The sequence below is a fragment of the Chiroxiphia lanceolata genome, chromosome Z (genome assembly GCF_009829145.1).
Source record: "Chiroxiphia lanceolata isolate bChiLan1 chromosome Z, bChiLan1.pri, whole genome shotgun sequence".
Taxonomy (NCBI): Eukaryota; Metazoa; Chordata; class Aves; order Passeriformes; family Pipridae; genus Chiroxiphia; species Chiroxiphia lanceolata.
The window spans coordinates 28563335-28588140 of record NC_045671.1 but is presented as its reverse complement, the minus strand read 5'-3'; the positions used below and the strand labels follow the sequence as shown (position 1 = coordinate 28588140).

The window sequence follows — 24806 nt, the reverse complement described above, 5'->3', positions numbered from 1 at the left end:
CAGAATAATGAATTAAATTTGCTATTTTTACACTTTTTTAAATACTGTTGCTTTTATCAATTTGAAACAAACACAGTTTTGTGTTTGAGTTTCTCTAAATCAGATAAAAAATTACAAAGAAGCCTATGCTAGAAGAGGGTATCCAGATTGCTTTTTACCACAAAAAGATTCTGCAAGGCCAAGGTCAACAGATAAAGAGGAAGTTAGAAGAAACTTTGAAACCAAAGTTGATGACTCAATGTGAATACTTTTTTAATGAGCATTGAACATTTTCCATTGTCTAAACAGTCAAGTAGTAGTTCAGGTGTAAGCTATTTGACTAATTTTAAGAGATGATCAAATTTCATGATCTGTCTTAAGTGATAAGTCAGAGTAAATTACTGACTATGAAATCCTGTTAATGAAATTAAGGAATTTAAGTCAAACCTAAATCTCTGAAGTGTTCATGTTCTTGGATATCAGAAACAAACACCTGAAAATTCTTGTTTACTTCTAACAGTCTGTTGACACCTCTGTTTTGGCATTTGTACTCTTTCTCCACTTCCAGTCGAGACGTGGAAGAATAAAAACTTCTAATCACATACAGCTTTTATGTCACCACTTCTAGTAGCGGGCTTTTCCCTCCCACCTTTGATTCCCATTTAAAGGGACTTCTAAATCATAATGTGATAAATCTATCACTGATGTAATTACTTCTTATGCACTATTCCAGCTGTGAAAGAGTGAATGACAGCTACAGACTATTTTCCTCGAAATAATTTCAGTGTAACTTGAGGGGATATTTGAGAACGTATGCTAAGAATATTCTTTAATTTTTTACACATTAGAAAAATTTTATGTGTGTCTTGGCCCAAAATCTCAGTTGAGGAAGAAAAGACTCTATATATTGCACATTCATTAGATTCAGAGGGGGTATACATCCTGATATTTAACTTCCATGTCAAGAGATAAAGGTAGAAAAAGCTTTCAAGATAGCCATACTTTTATATCAGGTATTTAGTTCTGTTCCTTAGATCAAAATAATTTAAAGTAGTAAAACCTATTTTGAATTCACATTTGAAGTTCTATTTAATGTTACACTGAGAAATAATTTTTCCCAACGTTTTTAATTCAAACTTTTTTTTTTTAAGCTACGTCCAGCAGTCATAAACTTGGGAAGAAATTAAAAAAAAAAAGTTAAGTCAGAACAGCATTGCTATTTGAGGGCTTGCCTCCATTTTTCTTCAAGCTATCTGAAATACCCAGGTTGATCTCAGAAGCAGAACTGAGAAGGCTCATTCTTGAAAACCACACATTTTTTTAATATTTGAAGAAATCATGATGTCCAAAGCAAAACATACATGTCTTGGTTTTTAATTTTGAGGGACACAAATCTTCTGTATTAAGAAGCAATGGAGCTAGCCCACAAAGCACAAATTACCACTTTCAATTTCTTGATTTTCTACCTGTTCTTCACATTTAATGTTGCTCAAGACTGGACAAGACAAATCCACGGAAACATGGCTTGGAAGAGCAGAACCTTATCGGATTATTACTTTATCTCAGAATGAACTAAAATAACATACATCTGCTGCTGCATGTGCTAGTTTATCCCTTCAGAAAGTGTAAAAAAGTTCTTAAGTGGGACACTGCCTTTTACTTATCAAATATTACTTTCTTTGGTGGAGGAATTTCATGTTTACTAGCAGTAAGAATACTGCCAGACATGGCAAAACAGAACACTTTTACATGACATGTAAGTATCAATACCTCTTTCACTATCTGTACACGGGAAATACACATTCATTATGTGTTAAAGTGTCTAGTTCAATTCTATTTCTTTTTTTCTAATTTTTTCTTACTGTAGAAGGATAAAACCTTCAGGTGTTTATTATAATTCTGAAGTAGTTAAAAGAAAAATCTATCTTCTAGTTTTCTGCACAAAAGCATGGACCAGAAGACTTTCCACACAACAATTACTGTTTTAGTTCTCAGCTGTTTTTATCATAACTGACTAGCTGCAGCTCTCCACTGCACCAACAAGCACAAAAAGGTTAAAGCAAACTCTTACTTGCAAACCAGTAACCAAAAGACAGCAGGACAACACTGCTGAATAAAAAAGTAAACTTAGAATCAGAATTTAATGGTAAAATTAGACAAGAGACATGAGAACATTGCAAAAAGAAAGAAATCCCACACAGAAAAGTTTAGGATACTTTATATTTCAAGTGAAGACAGCCTAACAGAACCAAATTTCATTGCTTATAAAACAAAAATTATTTTTAGAGGTATTTTCAAGATTCAGATTTAAGGCTCAATAAAAACAGTGTCTTTGGAAAGACCAAACCTGATAGTCAATAAAATTTATGACAACATGTATTTTTTAGAAGATATTTTATTGCAAACAAATACAAAATTGTTGCTCTCATTCCCTGATGTCTCATTTTAAAGATAAAGCTTTTTCTTCACCACTTTTAAAGACCTGTAAATACAGCACTGTAAAAAATGGAAACAAAAAAAACAGAAAGAAAAATTGTGACAATAAATTATGAAAAAGAAAATGCAAGGAGGAGAAAAGCCCAACCTATCAAGAAGAAAATGCATTAGAAGCAACGGAAAAGTTATGCAGTAGCATTGAAGTATCATATTATGTTCTCCTTCCAAGAGAACTCTGGGGCTTTTGCACCTGAAATAAAACAGCAGCAAAGAAAAAGGATAAGTACAAGTGCATTTGTGTCCCACTGGAACTTTTCCTTATTAACCAAAACAGTAGTACTCATCAGAATCAATTTTGGGATGCTTATGAAGAGGCTGTGGGTCCTCCGTTACAGAAGAATCACTGAACTTGTCCATATCTGAAGGGCTTTGGTGACCAGGGACATCATCCACTAAGGTGTCCAAATAACTCCCTACTGATATTCCATCCAGTCCATCACTACAGTCTTGTAAACTGTTACAGCTGTCATGGAGGGATGTCTCCTGACTTTCCAGCAAGCTGCACAGGCTGCCACTCAAACTGCTGCCTCTACTGGCAATGGCCTTCTCTTCAATCATCCACTTGATTGATTCAATACTTTCATTGATGATAAGGAGCTGGCGCATAAGTTTCACATCAGTGGCTCGGAGATTAACCTATAATGTAAAAAGGATTAAAAAAATTACTCTTTTTTCTTCAAAATCAAACCAAATAGCAGGCTGGAGGCAAAGAATGGGTTAAAAGAAAAGACATGAAAAAATCCAGCTTTCAAATCTAGAGCCAACCTACTTAAATACAAGTAAAAAAAAAAAATATATTGCTATACTAATGCTTTCAATGAAGGTCAAGTGGGAACCTAAACAGGCTACCTAAGCAGTCCATTAATGGGAACGCTAGTCAATGACAATATTTATACACACACTGGTATGACGCTATTTAGATGAGAAACATCTAATATGACAACACTTGGGGATAGCTTTTCACTAATCAGAGAAGCAAGACACCAAGCCATTTCTATTTGCAATTACTCCAAGCTACTTGCAGCTACAGGTATCTAAGCATTCACTCGAAGTTATCTTTATTGGGCAACCTAAAATTTTCAGATGTGCATCATTTGGAAAAAAGCTTGTGGATATTCAAGTTTTACTCACATTACTCCTGCGTCGATGTTACTATCTGCTGTATAAGTGTCTGTCTGTTAAAATATTGAACTTACTGAAAATATGAATTTCAATTATTTAAACCTACATTAGATGAAGGCGATGAGTTCACAGTCAAAAGAGCAACAATTTGCAATAAATAACTAAATAAAAAAATGGACATTAAGTACCAACTCCTACTTTCCCACTTAATTGTGATGGTTGATGCGCATACACAGAAGTGTTAATGGCAATGCACAGTGGAACATTGTGGTGTTGCATTTCACAGACATACTTGAGTTAATCGGCTTCATGTTTTCCTTAATAGGCCAACTATATAAGCCAATTTATAAGCAAGCCACTTCAGAAGCCACTTCAGATGACAAATAAAGGTGAGGCCTAAGGGTTAAATTCATTGCTGCTTTCTCTTAATCTGAAATATAACAAGTATTGGCAAAAAAAAATCTATGACACCTTTGAACATCTTCACTCAACTGAGATATAAAGAAAAATACAAGTAAGATCTGTAACCTCAGACAATAGATATTTTATGGTATTCTCCATGTTGACAACTGTTATACAGAAAAATAGTACCCGTATTGTTCATACACAATGGACTGGAACGGAATCTGTATTCTCAGGAAGCAGAGACTGTATCTTGTTTTGCTGAGAGTACAATCTGAACATGGTTCTTTCCATACTCAAATGTCATATCCTCAGTACCCTAATTACATTGACCTGGTGCAGTTGTTCAAAAAGCTATTTTAATGTATTTCTATTTTGCTAGATACTGCAGAAGATTGTACTGGCTGTATCTGGGATGCTTCCTAGCAGCCAGTGTGATGCTGTGCTCTGTATCTGTGACTAAATCAATGTTGGTAGCACACCAGTGTTTCAGCTGTTGTTGAGCAGTGACTGCACAGTACCAAGGCCTTTTCTGTTTTTCACTCCGCACCCTCAGCGAGTAGACTGGGACAGAGAAAGATATTTTGAGGGGACAGAGATGGGAAAGTTGACCAGAATGCACCAAAAGGATATTCCTTGCCATATAATGTTATGCTCAGCAATAAAACCTGTGCATTTGGTCTTTCCAATCCAGCTGTTGCTTGGGGACTGGCTGAGCATTGGTCTACTGGCAGGACATAGTGAATCACTGACTTTGCATCACTTGTTTGGGTTTTTTTGATTTATTTCCTTGACTTTTTAAACTGTCTTTATTACGTATGAATTTTTCTTACTTTTGTTCTTCTATTTCTCTCCCCCTATTCCATTGGAAGAGGAGAGGGAAGTGAGTGGGCAGCTGGTGGGTGCTTAGTTACTGGTCAGGGTCAACCAAATGTAAAGATATTTCAAGCTTTGCCAGTAACAGACTGCCTAAGTAACTGTCACATGTATTCCCAGTTTTCTTCCGAATCCCCAAAATGACTTCTGATTTATTCTCAATCCAACATCCCAGGATTTAACACAGTTAACCTGGTACTGTGCAAAATGGCTTTACCATTCACAGTTTTAACAATAGTGTCCATCTCTCATTGTTTCAGATGTGAGGTTATGAAAACAAATTGACCATTTTGTTGTTCTTCTGCACAAGCCAGTTCCTCTAGTCCTACTAATAAATCACTAGAAACCATTTGTTCAGCAACTAGGCTGCCATGAAAGCAGTAAATTACCCAGCTTCTCAAATGCAACTACAGATTTCAGCAACTTTCTGAATATAAGCAAGCTCGGAGACAAGTTTCCCAAAAGGTTGATTAAGAAAATGTTCAACAGAACTAGAACTAATATGACTCTAATGCAACAGTCCCTTCTAGATAAAGGGAATCTCATATATTTGAGATTCAGTTCACTGGAAATAATTTTTTGCTCTAAATACACCCACAGCTACATCCTTTTTGTGGAATAGCCTTACTGGAAGCAATTCTTTGCATTCCTGATTACTAGAGTTCTCCTCCTCTTAGCTACCATGTCATACCAAGTCTCCCATATCAAGAGTGCGCTTTTCCTAAAGCAAACATTAAAAAGTAGTCCAAAAAGTGTCATCTTTCTTTAACATGCTTTACTTCATCATCTGCTTGATAATACAAGAATGTCAAAATGACATTTCTTGCCCCTTTAGCCCCGACACAATCACATTAGTTTTTAGTCAATTACACGGCTGTAACCAATTTAACTGTTGAAGTAAACAAATCAGTCCAAGATGGTTCAGCTAAAGGCAATAAACACAATAAAATATCACCATGTTTGACAGCTCCACTTGTTATGCACAGTAACAGGTAGTGCAGCACTACCATAGGGAAGGTGTGTGTTAGTATAGATCAGTCCTCAGCAAACCTTATGGTGTACAGAGGAAACGATTCATGATAAGAGAGCAAAAAATAAATTCTTTCTACAGGTTTTTATATATTTTTGCTTAATTTATATAATTACAATAGTGCAGATCCACAGGAAGGATCATAAATATTTAATATTAACAGCTAGTCACAGTAAGAGAAAATAACGAAATTAACGTGACAGCATCTTTCAAGTAACACAGTCTGGTAGCACAGGTGGACAGATTAGCATTCAGACAGGACCAGATCTTTAGTCTGGAAGGGATAGATGGTCTAAGCATCTGTCTGTGCCTCTCTCTCACACTGTTTGTTCTAGCAAAATATTTCTTCCTTACGCAACTAGCCTTGCTTTTGGTCATCCATAATAATATGCACAACACTGGCTTATATATTCAAGAGAATTTATATTTACAAACATATGGGCATTTGTGTACATATATATGTACAGACATATACAAATATTCATGCTATTTTTATATATACAGTGTTTTTAAAAAAGGACTTGACAAGGTTATTGTTTTTAGAATAAAAATCTTAATAACCAGGGCTGCTAACAAAGAAAATTATTGCTTCCTGGCCTTCACCCAAAGTAGCATATTAGCTGTCCCAGGTTGGTCACTTAGCTTTCAGATCAAAGTTGCACTTGCACTCAGAATATGGGCAAAATGGACTTGTGTCTTCCTGTTGCATGTTCTGTAGGCAGTTTCCAGTCTGGTCCAAATATAGCGGGTGCCGTTTCCTTCCAAAAATGGTAAAGCTAAAAATTCTGTTCAATATAATCTTTTATATCTGAAAGCTGTTTGAAACTCTAGTTTCTTCTTGCAGATTACTTTCTTTTATATTCCTGAGCTCACACGTTGCTGCTGCTTCTAATTACAGAGAGTCTGCAGGGATATTAGTGTCAATGATAAAATGTCGTCTGAGGAAAATATACTCCTAAGTTTATTTAAACTATTTTAGTTTCATTTTTTCCTCAACACTTTCATGTTGTGTGCTGTAAAGAGCTCCTTAGTAAAAGAAATGAGTGAGCCTAAATAATAAGGTATTTCCTTCAAGACAAATCTTTTAGCCAGATCACAGTGAAATAAGTCCCTACAGTAAGGTACAAAATCTTATACTTACAAATTAATGGATTCAGGGAGGTATTTAAGTCACTCATAACAGAAGTTCTGTTCTGTACAGGGTCTTGAGCAGGACTCAAACATGGATCTAGTGTTGGCTACTATGGAATCTATGTTCTAAAGCAGTATGAGTTTGGACACATATTGAACTATAAACGGAAGTTTGATGGAAACAGCAACAAAGTACAGTACTATACCAAAGTCACTCAGAGGTTCAGCATGTGAGAAGTCTTGTAGAAGATAATGAATATGTGAAGAGGGTTAGATGAAGAGTCAATTCCATCTGTTGTTAAATGCTGCCATACCCATCTCTATTGCACCTTTTACAAACAAAATTTCTAACCAGGAGAACGTTTCCATGCCAAGTAGGTGCATGAACACTACAGTTCAGGAATATTAATGCTACTGTTGTTTCATTTTTCTAGGATGTGTCAGTCACTCCTTCCCACTTTCCTATTCAATTTCCACTATTTCCTATATCATTCAGGATGAACAGCTTGCCAGCTATGCCTACCTCCCCTTTCTTTTTTTAAAGGTAGATTACCTCAGTTTTCCATGGAATAATGACTTCTATGAATTATTTTGAGATATAATTTTAAAAAACCCCTAAAAATTAATGTCCAAGTAATACTTTGTTTTGCATTCTGCAATGCCTCTTCTGTCAAAAAAGCTAGTCTTCTTCCACTTTTTCCTGGTGTTACTTTTGCTATGACAAACACTGAATAACAATTTTTAAAGAAAATCAATTTACAAAGAGAAAGATGAGAGTGTGGAAAGTAAATAGTGGTTAATAATATTGAATTATTCAAGTCTTCTCAAGATACAAATACAATAAGCAGATATATAAGGATAAAAAACTGAACAACTAAACCTCATCAGCCAATTCTGTGAGAGAATATATATAACAAGCTAAAAAGACCATAAACAATCTATTCAATGTCCAAGGCTCAGAACACATGAATGCAAGCATTATTTAATTGGAGTCACCAAGTTAACATATTTACAACAAGGACAAGTGTGGTGACACGTACAGAGGCTTTGTTTGTTGGACAACCACCACAAAGCAAGAAGCATGCCACTTGAAGGTCAGCAAGCTCAAAACGGTACTACCACAGCTTCTTGATACCACTGAGTAGAAGAGAAGCTCTTTTTCCAGTTAACATGTCTAAAATAAAATAAACTCACAAAAAACAGATAACGTCTGCTCGTTTAACACACAAGATGATTAACAGGCTGTGCAGGAGCTACATTCTACTTTAATTAATACATATGCATCCGCTTGTCTTTAAACATCTTGCCTGCTTCTAAATTGTCTCACTGATTCAAAATATTTGCAGTGGTTTCCTCAAATAATGATGCTGCTTTAGGCAATGGTATTTCAGGATCAAGATGAAGAAATCAGAATGCCTAGGCTGACTTCTGAATTTGAATACAATCTTCAGCATCTGCTGTAAAAAAAACGGAGCTTTTTTTTACACAGTGTAAGAACATAAGTTTACTATCCTTGACTGGAAGGGATTATATTTGCACAGGTGAAACTGTAACTGTTTTTGGGAATACTTTACATTCACTCCATAGCAAAGCCAACTAGCTCTGATTAATTCAGGCACTACAGTAATTCAGGCTAACCCAACCAACCTGACTGACACTGTATGTGAGCTCTCTCAAACAACAGAGATGTTGACCAAAGCCTGGCAGAGATGAGACTGTCAGTAAATTGAGGTAGGTGCTGCAGTTCATCATTAGGCCAGATGACTGTGATTTACCTCACACTGATTTAGGTAAATAAAAGTTTGGTTAACAGTGATATATGTAGATCAACAGCTTTTTGTGGACCTGGTTTCTTTTATCATGGACTTGTTTCAAAATGTATTGCTGTAACATTTTCCCATTTATTTATTCCTGTTTTTTAGGCTTGTGGTAAACTTCAGACAATGAGAGAGCACATACAAAAGCTATGTGCTTATACAAAAGCTAAATTTATGCGATCCATTGATTTGTAGTTGCAGTTTGCTGATCTACTTTATTTCTGCAAAGTGAGTTACACTGACCTTTCTCAGCTGTACTTCCATTATGAGTCACAATAAAAACACTGTGGCAGGCTACAGAAGCAGTCTTAATCACTTGATTTTTGACTTTTGCCAAAGAGATTGTTTATACTCTTGTTTCTCTTGAAGACTCCAAAATTATTAAAACCCTCATAGCAGTTTTTTAGGCAGCATTTGTTACAATCACTGAAGTCCCATCTGTTCAGAAAGTGAGCAGTCATTCAGTTTTCAGTCATTTGGTTTTCTGTCTGCACCCTTTGCTACTTTGCTACTTTAAACAGAAGCTCTAGCTCTAGCTGTAGTCATCATCACCTGTTTCAAGGTGCTGCAGTCCAGTACAGTCCTTCACCAAATGCTTCTGATAAATATTTCTGCAGGTCCTCCTGTAAAATTTGGCAGCCACATAACATAGCTTTGTGCACAATGATTTTTTACCAGGAAGGAGAGACCTTGTGATTCTCCATCAGCCAAAAAAGGATTCTCCTTCTGAAAGCAGAGCTTACCAGCTGATTAGTTAAAGCAAGGAAGCGAGCAGTCAAGCCTGAGCCACTACCAGAATAATCAGGAAGGCAGAGCAACTTCATCAGAGAGCAAGTTAACTCAGCAAGCAATGAGAGTAAATAACATAATTAACAGGTTCCAAGGACACTTCTTGCAAATAAATGACTAAAATATTATGCTAGTATGGTTATCATCCGGTACAGGAAATTACAGTATTGGTGATTTACATTTCTCTTGCAACATCGTATTTTAATATTTTAATTTATGCATAGTAATTGATTCCTCTCAGACTTGACAGGAAAATACATCCTGCCAAGTTGTGCAATTGTTTAATCACATTATCTCAAAAAATAGAAACAGTGGATCACAAGGCCTTTTTCCACCTCCTTGAAATATGCACAGTCCTTTTCTGTGGAGTGTGTATGTGTGTAGCCTGTCATTTGCATTAATACCTTTGATAGAAAAATATCAATGATTCAGATGAATCATTTGCTCAGTAGGGTACAATTCTTTTTTTTTCCAACATTATACAATTTGAGGTATCTTTTATGATTAAGTATAATAAAAAAAATCTCAGGAGGTATAGTGTCTTTTTGTTTGTTTTTTTGTTCTAGGTTTTTGGCTATCTTTTTATTTTACTGTGAAAAAGAAGGAACAATTTAAATATCTCCTAAGTAGATATGAAAAGAATTATCAGAGAGAAACATGCTATACACCTCAGAGTAAGAAGGAGGAAAAAAATAAAGGTTAATCAGTTAAGTCCCTATTTCATGACCTCCTGTCCAAATTAAAATAAAATAAAATAAGATCTTTAAATATAGAAGTACCACAGAATTCAGATAGAGAAACATCCAGCCTCATAAAGATGAATGAATGTAAAAGGAAGATCCTGATTCTTTTAAAGCTTGGTTGAATTAACACGAAAAGGAGCAGTGAGGAAATGTAGGAGTTTGAGAAGAGCAAAAACTTCTAATGCTACTGGAAAGTTTCACCAAATGTTTCCAAATATCTCATGCTACTGTCATAAAAGCATCATCTGACCTTAGAGATGTATCTATGACAAAGGTGAAAATGTCCAGAACAATCCATAATATGGACCCACATACGTTGACAGACAAGATAATACCACTGCAAACATTCAGGTCAATATGAAGCGGTAACGTTTGGCTGTTGGTGTCAGAAAGTGTTACAGCAGATGGACGATCACAGCATCATTATTAAGTGCTCTGGACACCAGCCACAATACAGGACTTTATGTGTCACCCCACCAACATGAGACAGCTCTGGGGCTCAGTAGCATATCTAATTTCTTTTATTTCACTGAATTTCACTCTCTGTATTATGTTTGTCTTGACCAAAACATGCTCTTAAAAACACAATGCAAAAAATGGATAAAATATCTGCTCGTTTGGTTAATAACCACTCCAGACCTGTTCATCCCTTTAAAATTAATTATTTTTAATACTGGCACTGTGCAAGTATGCTCAAAAGCATATAACTAAAGTAAAAGTGAAAAAGATAATGGGTTTTACTTATAGGCATATCCAAAATTTGAAAATATTGCTTTTACAGAGATAACACCAAATTTTGAAAATATTCAAAAACGTAAAAAAACCCCCAAACAAAATAAAACAAAAAACCAATTCCTGCACAGTCTTTATGCCTATCAGAAAGTACTAGCAAATTTTAGGTCTTTCAGATAAAATGAAGTTGAATATTTTGAGTCTTTCAAACAAAAACACCCTTTCAAACTTCCAGATATCTATAAAAAGTTAGCTTCTTTAGTTTTCTCTCATCCACTAAGAAGGTATCAAACAACTAGCAGATAAGATGCATATAGAATCTACAGGTTAAAGATCCAGAAGCAAACAAGAGTTTAGAACCATCTCTAGCAAGTTGAAATGCTGAAATTGTCCAGCACAACTAGCAAAGTAGGTTATTGAAAGTTGCGCTAGCCGCAGCTTTTGAGCCATTATGGATCAAAAAGCCAGGTACCCCATTGTTTCCTACAGAACATACTGCAGTAATCTGTTCTGCAGGTCACAAGGCGTGATTATTCAGGTAGAACAGTGAAAGCATACATTAACAATTAAACAAAGAAAAATCCTATACTTCCAGGGAAGGATATGAGAAGGTAGCAACAGCAATCAGTCATGAACTATAAACTTCAAGGCAAAATCAGGCACTGTAGGTACCAGTCTTTCTATATTATTTGAACTCCCCTCTGATCAATAACTATCATCCACACCATATAGTGCAGTCCTCAGCTTCTCCTGCACAACTCTAACTCATGTCATACTACTCTTTTTTAATTTAAACCTGTTCTTAATGAAGATTTCTACATAGAAGAGTACTGGGGTGGTGTAAAGTGATTCTAATTCAGCAAAGAATACTAATCATACCTATCAACGCAGTTACCAGAGGTATAAGTAGAGTGGGAAGGAATCAAGGTCATTAGTTATATTTCCCATTTCTCTTCCTATTGAGAAAATACTAGCTACTAAGCAGAAATAAAGTGCAATACTTGCAACACATGGCTAGGAAAAGACAAACATGGCCTTTGCGAATAATCAAGGGTGACCTGGAAAATGAGAGAACTAGACAAGGAAAACCAGGACGCAACAGGTTTGGATTAGAGAAGTTCAGTTGCATTTGAAAAGGGCTGGTTAGGACTCTTCTGAAGTAATTTTGTCAACTAAGTACAAATTAATGAAAATGAAACAGAGCAATAACAAAGCTTAAACATCATACTGTTGTTTTGGTTGCGTTTCTTTTTTGTCTGAAATGGGAGGACTGATGCTCTGCACTGGTGAATGCATAAATAACTTTACGAATTGATCGTCACAGAGGGCTACTTTGTCTGGCTATGGGAAAAACACAGGCTGTGCTTCCACTCCAGTGCTCCAGTCACAACAACTAGTGCTAGATGCTAGCAAAGGAGGATGTAAATTCCATGGGCATTTGAAGAAACTTATAGTTGCTTTGGCATGCCAGTGGTACTATTCTTCTTCTGCGAAGAAGCTTTCTCCTCTGCTGTTGCAGGATTTACGATTCCTACAAACCCTCTAACACTAGGACCCTGCCATGGGCCACAGCGTGAAACAAAAATATTTCAGTGTACAGCACAATTCTCCCAAGACATCTGGACAGACCACTAATAGTCATAGTGGTTGAAGTGCTCCTGTGAAGGCAAAATGCACTTGGAGCCAAAGAACAGGAGAAGATCTCTAAAAATTATCATTCTGGTTTCATATTTGCTCCTCTCATAGGTGTATAGTTTTGAGAAGACTTTTAGAAAAATAGTCTAACGTTGGGGTTTATAATGATTGAGTTCTCAAAGTTGTCATGTTTTTGCGCAGACCCATCCAAATCCTGCCTGTGGAAAGGAATTGTTGAGTACCAAAACCAACATAAAACTACTACATTACCACTGTTTTATGATCATGCTCATTGGAGGACAACTTCAGGCTTTCAGTGTGGCTGGAACAGGTCTTCTTTGGCCACTCTTAAAAAGGTGCATGTTAATCTCATTTCAGGAAGGATGCTAGATATTCAGAATCATAGCATCACAGAATACTTGGGGTTGTAAAGGACCTCTGAAGATCATCTAATCCAACCTCACTGCTAAGGCAGGTTGCACAGGATCATGTCAAGGTGGGGTTTGAAAACTCCCAGAGAGGTAAGACTCCACAATCTCTCTGGGCAGCCTGTTCTGGTGCTCAGTCACCCTCAAAGTAAAAAAGCTTTTCCTCATATTCAGATAGAACCTCCTGTGTGTCAGTCTGTGCCTGTCATCCCTTGTTCTGTCATAAATTAAAGTCTTTTCAGTAAACACTTAATATTTAGTCATGTACAATGTCTGCTATGTCTCATAAGCCTGTATCTGAGACAACAAAAGCAGTGAAACAATTTCAAATACATTTCTTTAAGCCAGTGGAAATTCTGTAGGAAGACAAAAAAAGGAATAGAAAACCGTAAAGCAGCAAAGCTGTTCTATTTTTGTTTCTCGCTTGAGGTAAAAACCTGTGAGCTTGGAAGCACTCAACACATTTGTTACATTGTAATCCCTGGATATGTGTTTCCTGCTGTACCTAGAGAGAGGTTTCATGGCCAAAGCATAATGGCAGTAAAATGGCTCTCCTTCTGGAAGCATTTTAGTCATGAATGCAGCAAACAAAATTACAAATTAAGCCAGTAAAGTGTTTATAAAATCTGAAACTCCCAGCAGCTAAATAGCAATTCAGCATTGCTTTACAGTCACTAAATGTTTTCACTTCACCTGGCACCGCACCCAGCAGGGCCACACAATACTTGGAGTTTATTTTACAGCACAGTAAATGAAACAGGTAACTTCTCTAGCAGCTTCGCTAGTTTGTGTTTCCTGTTAATTAACAAATGTGCCATACCATTCCCTTGACAAAAGTATTAAGAAAGGCCAGTTGGTGGGGAAGGATGAGGATTGGATTGATGAAAGCAGGGTTGCACAGGTGTGCCACTAAGCTCTTCTCTATGTTTATGGAAGGTCTAGAAGAGATTGCATATCCTAACAAAACAGAGTAGCTAATTTTAAAATATATATATATATATATATATATATATATATACACTCCCCAGTATATTCTCCTTCTCTTATGGAAGGAGGGAAACTTTCTTTGGAGCTACTTCAGGAGGGAAATCCTCAGACACATTCCACATGCTAATCCACAGGCAGGCAGCAGAGGGACTCACCACTGGAAGACAGGACAGGTTATCTCTGAAGTAACTGACCATCCCAATATGCTTCTAGATTTGAAGCTGTGTTGTTTATACCTTTCATAGCTGTAATACAAGGTGGCTTACAGACCTCCTGGATGAATTTTGGTCACTTGTTTTGGTCACCCTTCAGATTAGGATTGGTTATCATGAACACAGGTAAAAGCTTATAATTAGAAGCCTCATTTATTAGAGTAGAAGCTCCATAACAAAGGCTACAAGTCTGTCTTCACATCAAAAAAGTTTCCCTTTTATTATGAAGTTGTCCATAATTTTACAATCAGAGCTCTTCAACTTTACAAACAGTAATGTGAGAACCATGCTTACATGCAAGAAATCTAACTTCCATGCTTATAAATGTGGGTGAAAATCCGTTAGAGAAATTGCACTCGATTTAATGGAATTCCAGCTGTTTTTCAACAGCTCAGACCCTCTGACTTTTTAGTCCTGTAACTTTATCCTTGTTTGTTCCAGATTCAAGTATCCAGCCTCTCTTCCAGGACACTGACAGAAATGAAACACATAGGAAATAAACGTCCATTGCAGGAAGTTTACTAGGTTTTTGGCCTTAAAGGCAGAGAATAGACAAATAATCTTGTAACCTTTAAAACATGAATTGAAAGTGTATTCTTCTTCTTTAAGTATTTACTTTTATGAAAAAGGAAATATTGAAGAGTAGAAATGCACTTGTTTGCCATCATCTCTGCTCAATATAGGTATTTAGTATTGTACATTTCAAGTTTTACCAGCTCACAGACAAAAGGTAATTTTAAATTATTTTTAGCCATAAGTATCCACACAAAAGAAAGCATCCACACAAAATTATGATGATCAAAGGGCTGGAACACTGGTCATATGAGGAAAGACTACAGGTTCTTTTCTCCTTGGAGAAGAGAAGTCTTGGGGATGGGGATGTCTCATCACAGTATTCTAGTGCTACAAAGAGAACTAGGAGAGGTTTCATTTTAATACATGATAATTTTTTTTCAGTGATGACAACCAACCTCCTCATGTATGTGGAGGAGTCCCTGTTGCTGGAGGTTTTCAAGATGCAACTGGACAGAATGTTCAATAGTCTCACCCAGACTCTGGGTCCTATGAAAGGTGAAACTAGACAATTTTTTGGCTCCCTTCATAGAATGGCCCTTCCATCCTAGGCTATTCTACGAAAACCATGGTGTTCTGCTGATTTCATTAGAAAGTTTATAATCTATTTGCTAAAAGCTATCATAAACCATAAAACTCTGTGCAGAAAGGCTTTAGTTTCCATATCTTTCAATTGTCAGCAACCAGACTTTAAAAAGCAACTTCAAGGATTCTTCTATTCTTGAAAAAGTAATCATGAATTAATCATGAATTAAGAATGGTGTGAAACAAGGCTGCGTTCTCGCTCCTACCTTATTCACAATCTTTTTTAGCATGATGCTCCAAAGGCCACAGCAGACCTCGATGATCAGGATGGTATCTACATTCGATATCGTACTGTTCAATCTAAGGCGACTGAAGGCCCACACCAAGACCCTAAACCTTCTCGTCCGGGAGCTGCTTTACGCTGATGACGCCGCCCTTGTTGCCCACACAGAAGCAGCCCTGCAGCGTTTAACATCCTGCTTTGCAGATGCTGCAGAGCTTTTTGGGCTGGAAGTCAGCTTAAAGAAGACAGAGGTCCTCCATCAACCTGCACCTCAGGAAGTCCCCCATCATCCCCACATCACCATTGGCCAATCAGAGCTCAAATCAGTCCAGCAGTTTAATTACCTAGGCAGCCTCATCTCCTCAGATGGTAAGATTGATGGGGAGATAGACAACAGGTTGGCAAAGGCATATAGTGCTTTCGGAAAACTCCACAAAAGGGTATGGTGTAATAAACACTTGAAGAAAAGTACCAAGATCAGTGTTTACAGAGCCATAGTGTTGTCTACTCTCTTATATGGTTCCGAATCACGGGTCATCTACCGCCACCACCTGTGTCTCCTAGAGCGCTTCCAACAGCACTGCCTCTGTACAATCTTAAACATCCACTGGTCAGATTATGTGACCAATACATCTGTTCTTGAGCAAGCAGCAGTCACAAGTGTAGAGACCATGCTGATGAGAACACAGCTGCGATGGGCAGGGCATGTCTCCAGGATGAAGGAACCGCCTCCCTAAGATCTTGCTTTATGGTGAACTTGCCACTGGCTGCTGCATGAGAGGAGCCCCGAAGAAAAGATTCAAGGACTCCCTGAAACAACATCTCAGCCTTGACCATATTGATCACCATAACTGGTCTACTCTGGCCTCAAATCGGGAGGCCTGGAGACACAGCATCTATAACGCTCCAGATGCCTTTGAGAACACACGCAGGATCACTCTCGAGGAGAAAAGGCAACACAGGAAGAACCGTGTCTTGCGGAATACACCATCTAAGGAGTCTTTCTGTTGTGCCTTTTGCAATCGGATATGTCTGTCACGTATTGGCCTCATAAGTCACCAACGTGCCTGTAACAAATGTGGATAAAGCCTTCCCAAATCTTTGTTCGCGAAGCCCAGCCATGATGATGAATCATGAATGAATCATGAAATTATAATATATACTCTTCGAAATAAAGGCTGGCAGAAGTCTCACAGTACATGGGCAGTCTAACTGGAAGTCTTGACTGCAAGTGTCCCCAACACCGCTGTGATGATCCATACATGAGACAGGAGCGTATGTACCAAAGTATCTCACACTAATGCTGCCAGGTAAGGTATCAGCAATGTTTCACACCCTGGGCCATTCAACAGCTAATAATGTATGCACATATTCGTCTGTACTTCCTAAGGACTTAAACACTTCAGCATCTGTTATAGCTGAATAAGAACAGCCATAAGCACCAAGTGCAACATGGAGACACTCCACAATTCAAATTCTTCTGCCCCACATTGGTGAAATTTGCCAGTCAAAATATATGTTTAAATATGCATTAATTTAAATAATCTTGCTCAGCTCATCATTCCAGAGATGATCTGAAAAGGTAGAAAACCTGGCAAAGTGCTGGCACTTTGTTTAGGTTGCAATTTTTTCCTGTTAGATTTGATCATTTTCCCTAAGGACAAATCTACAAGTGCCTTTTAGCATGAGTATCCTGGTATCACTGCCCAATTTGCACTATATGTAAAAAATTACAAACTCCTTTACTACATCATGTGAATTGGAGAGTATGGAGAGAACTTCCTAGCAAGATCCAGGATTACTACCTTTTTCAGTGAACTTCAGGAGGACTTGGGGAAATAAGTTAATTTCTATTTCTATATGTCTTTCTATTTCTAAGAGCCTCACTGAATAACTGCTCACAAATAAATAAAGGTTAATCAAACTGTCCTACACAGGCTTGAGGCTTAGCCACTAGTAATTTTATATTTAAGATTTTATCTTCAGTCCAGATTTTAAGCAAAAATTCCAATTAATCTAATAGAAACCCAGCATCTGATACACAGTTTTGCATGGCTGACTAGGTACACTGAACCAGACTTGGCTTCAGTTAAGACAACTGATGTTATCATACGAAACAGTGAAAGTAGCAGCCTGTACCTACAGCAAGTGATAAAGAGATGTTTCAAATTACAGTTGTTGACTTTTTTTTCTTTAAAGAAACTAATAAGTGTAGACTCTCCCCCCCCAGCTGTGGATCTAATAAATCTGAATCACTGTTCAAACTCTGTAGAGCTGGAAGAAGAGAGTGACAACAGTTTTTCCCTCCAACTTGCTTCTTCACTGACATGCTAAGGATATGTGAAAAAAAACCAAACCAAAATAAACCAAACCCAAACCAAACCACCAAAAGAAGCAACAAGAAAACAAAGCAAAACAAAACCAACACAAACCCCCAAGAACGACTGGCACCATAATGATTGTATTTGCCTTAATTACAGTCAGTAAAAGATGCTTTTACTTCTATTTCATTTTGTCAGGGATCAATGACAATTAGCCCTTAACAAATAGTTATACTAATGTCATGGTTTGAGAGCTCCAAAATCCAATTCCCTAGTCCAAGCCCCCTCCCACATCTCAACCTAGTGTGAGATGGTTTTCCAGACATTACACGAGACTCAAAATGGGAGAAAGGGAATATATATTACAATAATTGTACAAACAAATACTACAATATATTATATACAATTTTAGCTATCTCTACCATGACATAAGTATTTACAATGGATCAAATCTCTTCTCCCCTCCAAATAAAAGTCCAGGAGGGAAGAAGGAAAGATCCTTTCCACTTCAGAACAGCAGTCTCTCTAGGGCAGCAGCTTATCTTTTTCTCATGCAGCAGTTGTGGCTGGATCTCTGCCAGTACTCACGAGGGGTTATCCAGGTCCCCTCGGCCACTCGTTTCCAAGCGAGGGTCTTCTTCCGTAGGCTGTCTTCACCAGGACAAGGGTCACTTCACTACGTCACGTCACGAAGCTCAGGGGTCTTCGTGACAGTCCTTATCTTCAGGGGATTCAAGTTCCTTACAGAGCTCTGTGCTCTGTCTCAAGCAGCAGGGGGGTCAAGGTCACCCTCCGCATTCTTCTCGGAGCTTTTCAGCTCCTCTCTGTAAGTGCTGTAGCACTTTAAGACTCTTTCAAGTAAGAGTCCATCATCTTCCTCCTTTCTCGGAGGTCTCAGAGGGGTATGGGGATTTATTTCAGTTCTTACCCCAACTTCCTCTCTCTCTCTGCTGCTGCAGGCTCTCGTTCTCTTTCTCTCTCTCCTTCCAGGAGTTCTCTCTGTGTGCTGCCTGCCTGTTGTTGCTGCTTGGTCTTATCTCTCCTGGCTCTCTGCCACCACTCCGTCCACTGCTGTTCTGCCACTGCTTTTCAGTATCTTTTGCTGTGGCTCACAGTGGAGAAACATCTCCCGTCTCTGCTACGGACACTTAGTCCAGTCTAACACTGTTCCAAGTCTCTGCAGCCCCCAGCCGGGGCTGGAGGGCCAGAGCCACCCAGAGGGGCTCCTGCTCTCACTCCTCGTGGCTCTCATAACATGGCTACCTCTTCTACCACAAAACTACAACTACTTTCTCTTCCGTTCTACTTGTGATATGTTTATATTTTGCAGAAGCGCTCATTGGGTAAAACCTCAAAACTTCAAGGGTCACCACCCCCTGGGGTTTTACCATTTTATAACTGCGGGGGGAAAACTGTTTCCCCCCATCACAACTAAAAAAATAATAGAATGAGAAAGCATAGGAGTGTACCTCTATCTCAAATAGGTTTAGACTAAATCTGGCATGCTTCGCTCCTTGAAAATAGGATTGTTTCAATTTCTTTATCCTTCACTCTAAAAACTGCTGCACTCAGTATACCAAGTTTGACTTTCAGACTCATAAACAGTATTTGATCCTCAACAGTGTTCACCAGAAGGAATCTCATTTAAAAGTCCCAGTGCTGCCATCCACCCCTCAATTCTAAGCCATGGTGTATCTTTTCTGCCTGATACATTTTTATGCAAAATATTTTTTTAATTATTGCATGTAATGTAGACTATATTCTTTAATTTTTTAGCTTTCAAAAAAGGCATTAAAAAGTTGATTCTGGAAACTTTTGAATTAAAGGAAAAAAAACCAAACCCCACCCTCTTTCTTCAAGTGTTAAGGAAAATCTCCCTTTGAGTAACCTCAGAACTTGTGAAGGAGAATTGAGGCTTTTGAAGCAGTATCATTTCAGGCTGCAGAATAAGCCTCACTGATTATTTACTGTAGTGCATAGCTGCTGAAGTTATATGTGTTGAATGGTGACCTCAGGAGCATGGTACGCTAGAAAAAGGGCTGCAGCTATAAAGGGTTATTATTAATTCCCCAGTGGAACATTCCACCTAAAATACCACAGGAAAAAAGAGCTTAACAGTAACATTGTGACAAATTTCATACTGAGTCAAGGCCACATTAGGTAGTAGGAAGTACTCATTACACTCTAGGCTGACCAGAGCACAGTGTTTTGACCTGCACTGGCAATTACATCTTGATACTCTGGTAACTGTATGGCCTTTTAACTCAAAGGTTTTCAGGATCCAACCCAGTCTCCATTGTGGCCTTGTTGGGGAAAGTGGAGGATAAGGAAAGGGAAGTAAGGCCAAGCAGGTCTGCCTTTCTAGAAAGATACTCTGTGGTGCTTTGTGTGATTAGAGTGACTATCAGCAAAACCAGGCTTGAGGGAAAAAGAACCATATGCTGTGAACCACAAAAGGATCTGAAAGAGCAATTGCAAGCCTCAAGACCTTTACCCAGGAGGCATGCAGTTGCCACACCCCCCCCACCAATCTGTCAGGTACTGTAACTCACAGTCAAACCTAGCATTTCCAAGTCAAATATTGTCAATTTTTTCCATATTTGACTAGAAAAGAAGAGCCTGAATAACCTTGTTTTGTATATGCTTACAAAAAGTTTGCCTCAAGTCTGAAACAAGTAAGCAAAAAAAAACATAGATAGGTCTATCCAAAATTCAGTGAGTGGGCTGCAGAATTTGCCATCATAGCACAACCAGAAAAAAACAGCTTGGTGGATGACACTCGGTTTTCAAAACTTCTAGTATGTTCCATTTTTTGCATTTTTTTACTACTGCAGCAACTATAAACTACTTTTCTACATGTTAAAGGCATCTTAGGCCATGCAGCAAAGCCAAAGAACAATAAATAAGAAAGAGGTCTGAAATAAGAAGTTTTGACTGATATGCAGTAAAAGAGAAAAAAAAAAACATAGAAAGGAACCACAATTTTTACCTGGTATTGTTCTTAAATTGATTACATCTGCAAAATCTCACAAAGAAAACTGCAGAGGGGAAAGTGACAGATTAAGACGATTAAGAAACTTTTAGGACAGAGGAAAATAATGAAAATGTTAGAGACTAGAGACAAACCTCAGGAAGGTAGTTCACTTTCACGATCTGGATTACAGAACACAGCTGAAAGCATGAATAGGATACAGACAGGGTAGTAACACTTCACAAATAGTCATTTTACTGGTGGTTTAATGTGCATACACAGATCAGAAGTCAAATGGGAAGAGATGCATAACTGAATTCTCCTTGCTTACCAAGAGCAATGAGTTCAGATGTGAAAGTCAGTCAGTCACTGAAGTGATGAAGAACAGCAGAGGTCAAGGCTTTTGGAACTAAAACATGTTTATGCTTAAGGCATGAAGGAAAAAGAGGGAAACTGAGTGGTAGGAGGAAGAAGAGGCAAATCGAAGACTGTGACATGAAACTTTTAATTATGAAGTAGGTGAAGAGACCAACTTGAATGGAAAGGGTGATATGGGCAACTCACTGGCATCCTCCCCCTTAAAAGGCCTAATTGTCATGATATGTCTAGACAGTCATGCCAAGAACCCTGGCTACCTTATTTGCTTCCTTTGCAGTCTGACATCCCATACATTATAAGCTACCTGCAGGTCATTCTACAATATTGTGCAAGCTTAAAATTAAAAAATAAACATGAGATATGCTGACAGTGTGTTACTCAATGCTAAACTGAAATTCCCAGTGATCATTAAACTAACAGCATAGAATCACAGAATTATGTTTGAAGGGATATTAAATATCACTAGTTCCAATCTTCCTGCCATGGGCAGGGACACCTTCCAAAAGATCAGGTTGCTGAAAGCCCTGTCCAACCTGGCCTTGAACACTGCTAGGGATGGAGCACCCACAATTTTTCTGGGCAATCTATTTCAGTGCCCCACTACCCATTGAATAAAGAATTCCTTCCTAACATCTAATTTGAATCTCTCCTCTTTTATTTTAAAGCCATTCCCTCTTGTCCCATCACTACATGCCTTTGTAAACAGTCCCTCTCTAGCTTTCTTCTTGGCCCTGTTTAGATACTGAAAGGTGCCTAAAAGGTCTCCACACAATATGTTGATATCTTGATTTGTGTGTATCTCTTAAATAACCTGAAGCCCTACAATAGCAAGTGTGATTTATAAATTACCCCTCAAGATTAACATTACCATTTTGGCTATTAACTCTCAAAATATCCATTCTCTTCCTCTTTTTGCTTAGCATGCTTCTTCTTTAAAAACACTTATGAACCCACACACCTTTTACTTATATCTATCTATATATATGTGACATTGCACAGGGACTGAAGGTATGGCATTACAGTCGTTCACACAGACTGAGATTGATTTGTTTGGTGTAAATGGTTGAGTTCCAAGACTGTTGCACAAATTTATCTCAACACATTGCCAGAAAAATCCTCATCCCAACATGATCAAATTTTATCCTGTGTTCAAATAAGCTTAGTGGTAGGAGCTATGGAAAGAACTGCTACTGAAAAGAGTCTTTTAACACCTCACATAACAATTACTCCCTAATAAAAATGGAAGCTAACTGTGGCTGCAAATCTGAGGTACCCTGCATTGTCAAGATTGTATGTGCTGAGTGTTCACTAGGTGCTCACTTGCTTGCAAAGAGCATTCTTTTTGTTTGTCTTAAAAAATTAAGCCAGTTTTTTGGCATCATCAAAAAATAAATTTATTGAGATGGTGGCATACAAAGGAGGAAAAGCGCCTGCATAAAGACAGTAAACAAGTTAAAAGTTCCAAACTACGTACACTTTAGTCCCATCACAGATCACTAGCAAAAAAAAGAGAAATCATTCCACCAAATTATAAATAGTTGTTCAAGAATTAGTGTGCATCATCTGTAGCCTGTTTGGAACTAATTAAATCTCTGAAGATTGAAGTCCAGAAATCAAGTCCCTGAATTCTGGGCTAAATTTCCAGCACAAAAATATCCCGTGCCTCCTTAGGTATTAGTCATCAGCAGGAAACAGGTGCGATGCAGAAAATGCACTTACAAAGGTGAGAGATAAGTGCATTATTTCGTTTATTGGTACTCCAGCTTTCAGTACTTCTAACGAGCTGACAGAGGAACGGAAGCCAACAGCGAGTCACTGGCGAACTGCCACGCTGCGAGGGAAAGAACCGGCAAGTTCCTCATTCTACGCCGCTCCGCCGAGCAGCCTCCTGCCCTCCCGGCACCGCAGCTCCCGCTGCCGCCCGGCCCCGCCGGGGGATGGATGCGGGGCGGCGGCTGCTCCCGGGTCAGGCAGCGCCTCTCCCAGGGCGGGCCGGCAGGGCAGGGGGAGCGCAGCGCCGTCCCCATCCCGGCCGGTGCCGCCGAGCGGGAGGCGGAGGAGCGTGAGGGCTGCGGCCGGCGCCCGGCTACTCACCATCTCCTGCCTCAGGAGCTGAAGTTTCGCCTCCAGACGGGCCAGGGCGGCGGCGCGGCGGTGCCGGGGGCCGGGGGCCGCGGCGGCGGGGCGGGCCGCGAGCTCCTCCCCGCGCAGGGGCCGCGCCAGGCTCTCGGGCACTTTGCGCCCCAGTTTCTGCTCGACGTCGCGGAAGTCAGGCGGCTCCATGGCTTGCCCGGCAGGGGCCTACGGCGGCGGCAGCACCGGCTCTAGCCGCGTCCGTCCGGCCGCTGCCGGGGCGCGGAGGCGCCGAGACCCACGGCGGCCGCGCCGCGCGGGGGACCCGCCGCGGGCTTGGGCATCTCCCGGGTGCACCAGCCCCTGCCGCCCCCTCCCCGGCCCTACTCTGCCGCCGCGGGAAAAGGCGACGGCGGGCAGGCGGGGCGACGGTGGAAAACGGCTCTGCTCCGTGTGCGAGACCGCGAAGCACCCCGACAGCCGCCGGCCTGGGCAGCGCGACCCGAGTCATCGCGTCCCGCCCGGCTGCAACTTTAAAGCCGCTGGCAGGTGGAAGAGGCGAGGCACCGCCCTCCCGCCGCGGTGCCCGGAGAAGAGGCGCGGCGCGGCCGCGGCCGCGGGGCGCCCCCGCACGGCGGGGACTGCGCCAGGCGCCCGGGACAGCGCTCGGGAACTGCTTGTGCCCTCGGCGGAAAGAGAGGAGAGATGGAGGAGTGGAGAAAGGGAAGGAAAAAGAAAAAGAGAAGAGCAAAAGACAAAAAAGGAGGGAGCGAAGGGAAAATAAAGGAAAAGAGAAAATGAAGGAAAAGAGAAAGAGAAAAAGTGGAAAACAAAACAAAACAAAACAAAAACACGAGAAAATTAACTAGTCTCCCGTTCTAACTGGGATAGGAGTATAAGTACAGTGCAAATGATATTCCCACTCGTCAAACAGGTTTTATTGCAGACAAGCTGGTTCCTCCCCAAAACTCTTGTTATTTTTAATATTTTTTTACCCTCGTCCTGTTTAAGAAGTGAAGCTTGCAACCTGAGCCAGTTGCTCTGACAGCAAGGCAAGTGTTGGCTGTGTAGATAGCAGTGCTGGATGTGTCCTGTAGCTAGCTAGCTCCCTGTCCCATGGTGCTGCTGCATATACCTGTCACAGCACTGAAAATCCTTTTAGGCACAAAGGTGTGAATAGCCACATTCGTGGAACTGCAGCTGACACATGTCAAGGAGGCTGAGAGGGTAAGGCCACCAACCCTGATTGCCAGGTCCTTTACAGCATCTAGAATCACAAAAAGCGTGGTGAGCTTGGGAAAGC

At 39.5% G+C, this 24806-nt stretch overlaps 1 protein-coding gene across 1 annotated transcript; it reads right to left on the bottom strand.

The window, feature by feature from the left end:
• Positions 1-2185: 2185 nt before the first annotated feature.
• On the bottom strand, positions 2186-24027 carry LURAP1L (leucine rich adaptor protein 1 like). Its single transcript, XM_032676150.1, has 2 exons — positions 23525-24027; positions 2186-3111 (listed from the first exon to the last, which is right to left on the bottom strand). Exons 1-2 carry the CDS (start codon positions 23711-23713, stop codon positions 2737-2739), a joined length of 564 nt encoding a protein of 187 aa, XP_032532041.1. The 5' UTR covers positions 23714-24027; the 3' UTR covers positions 2186-2736.
• Positions 24028-24806: the final 779 nt, after the last annotated feature.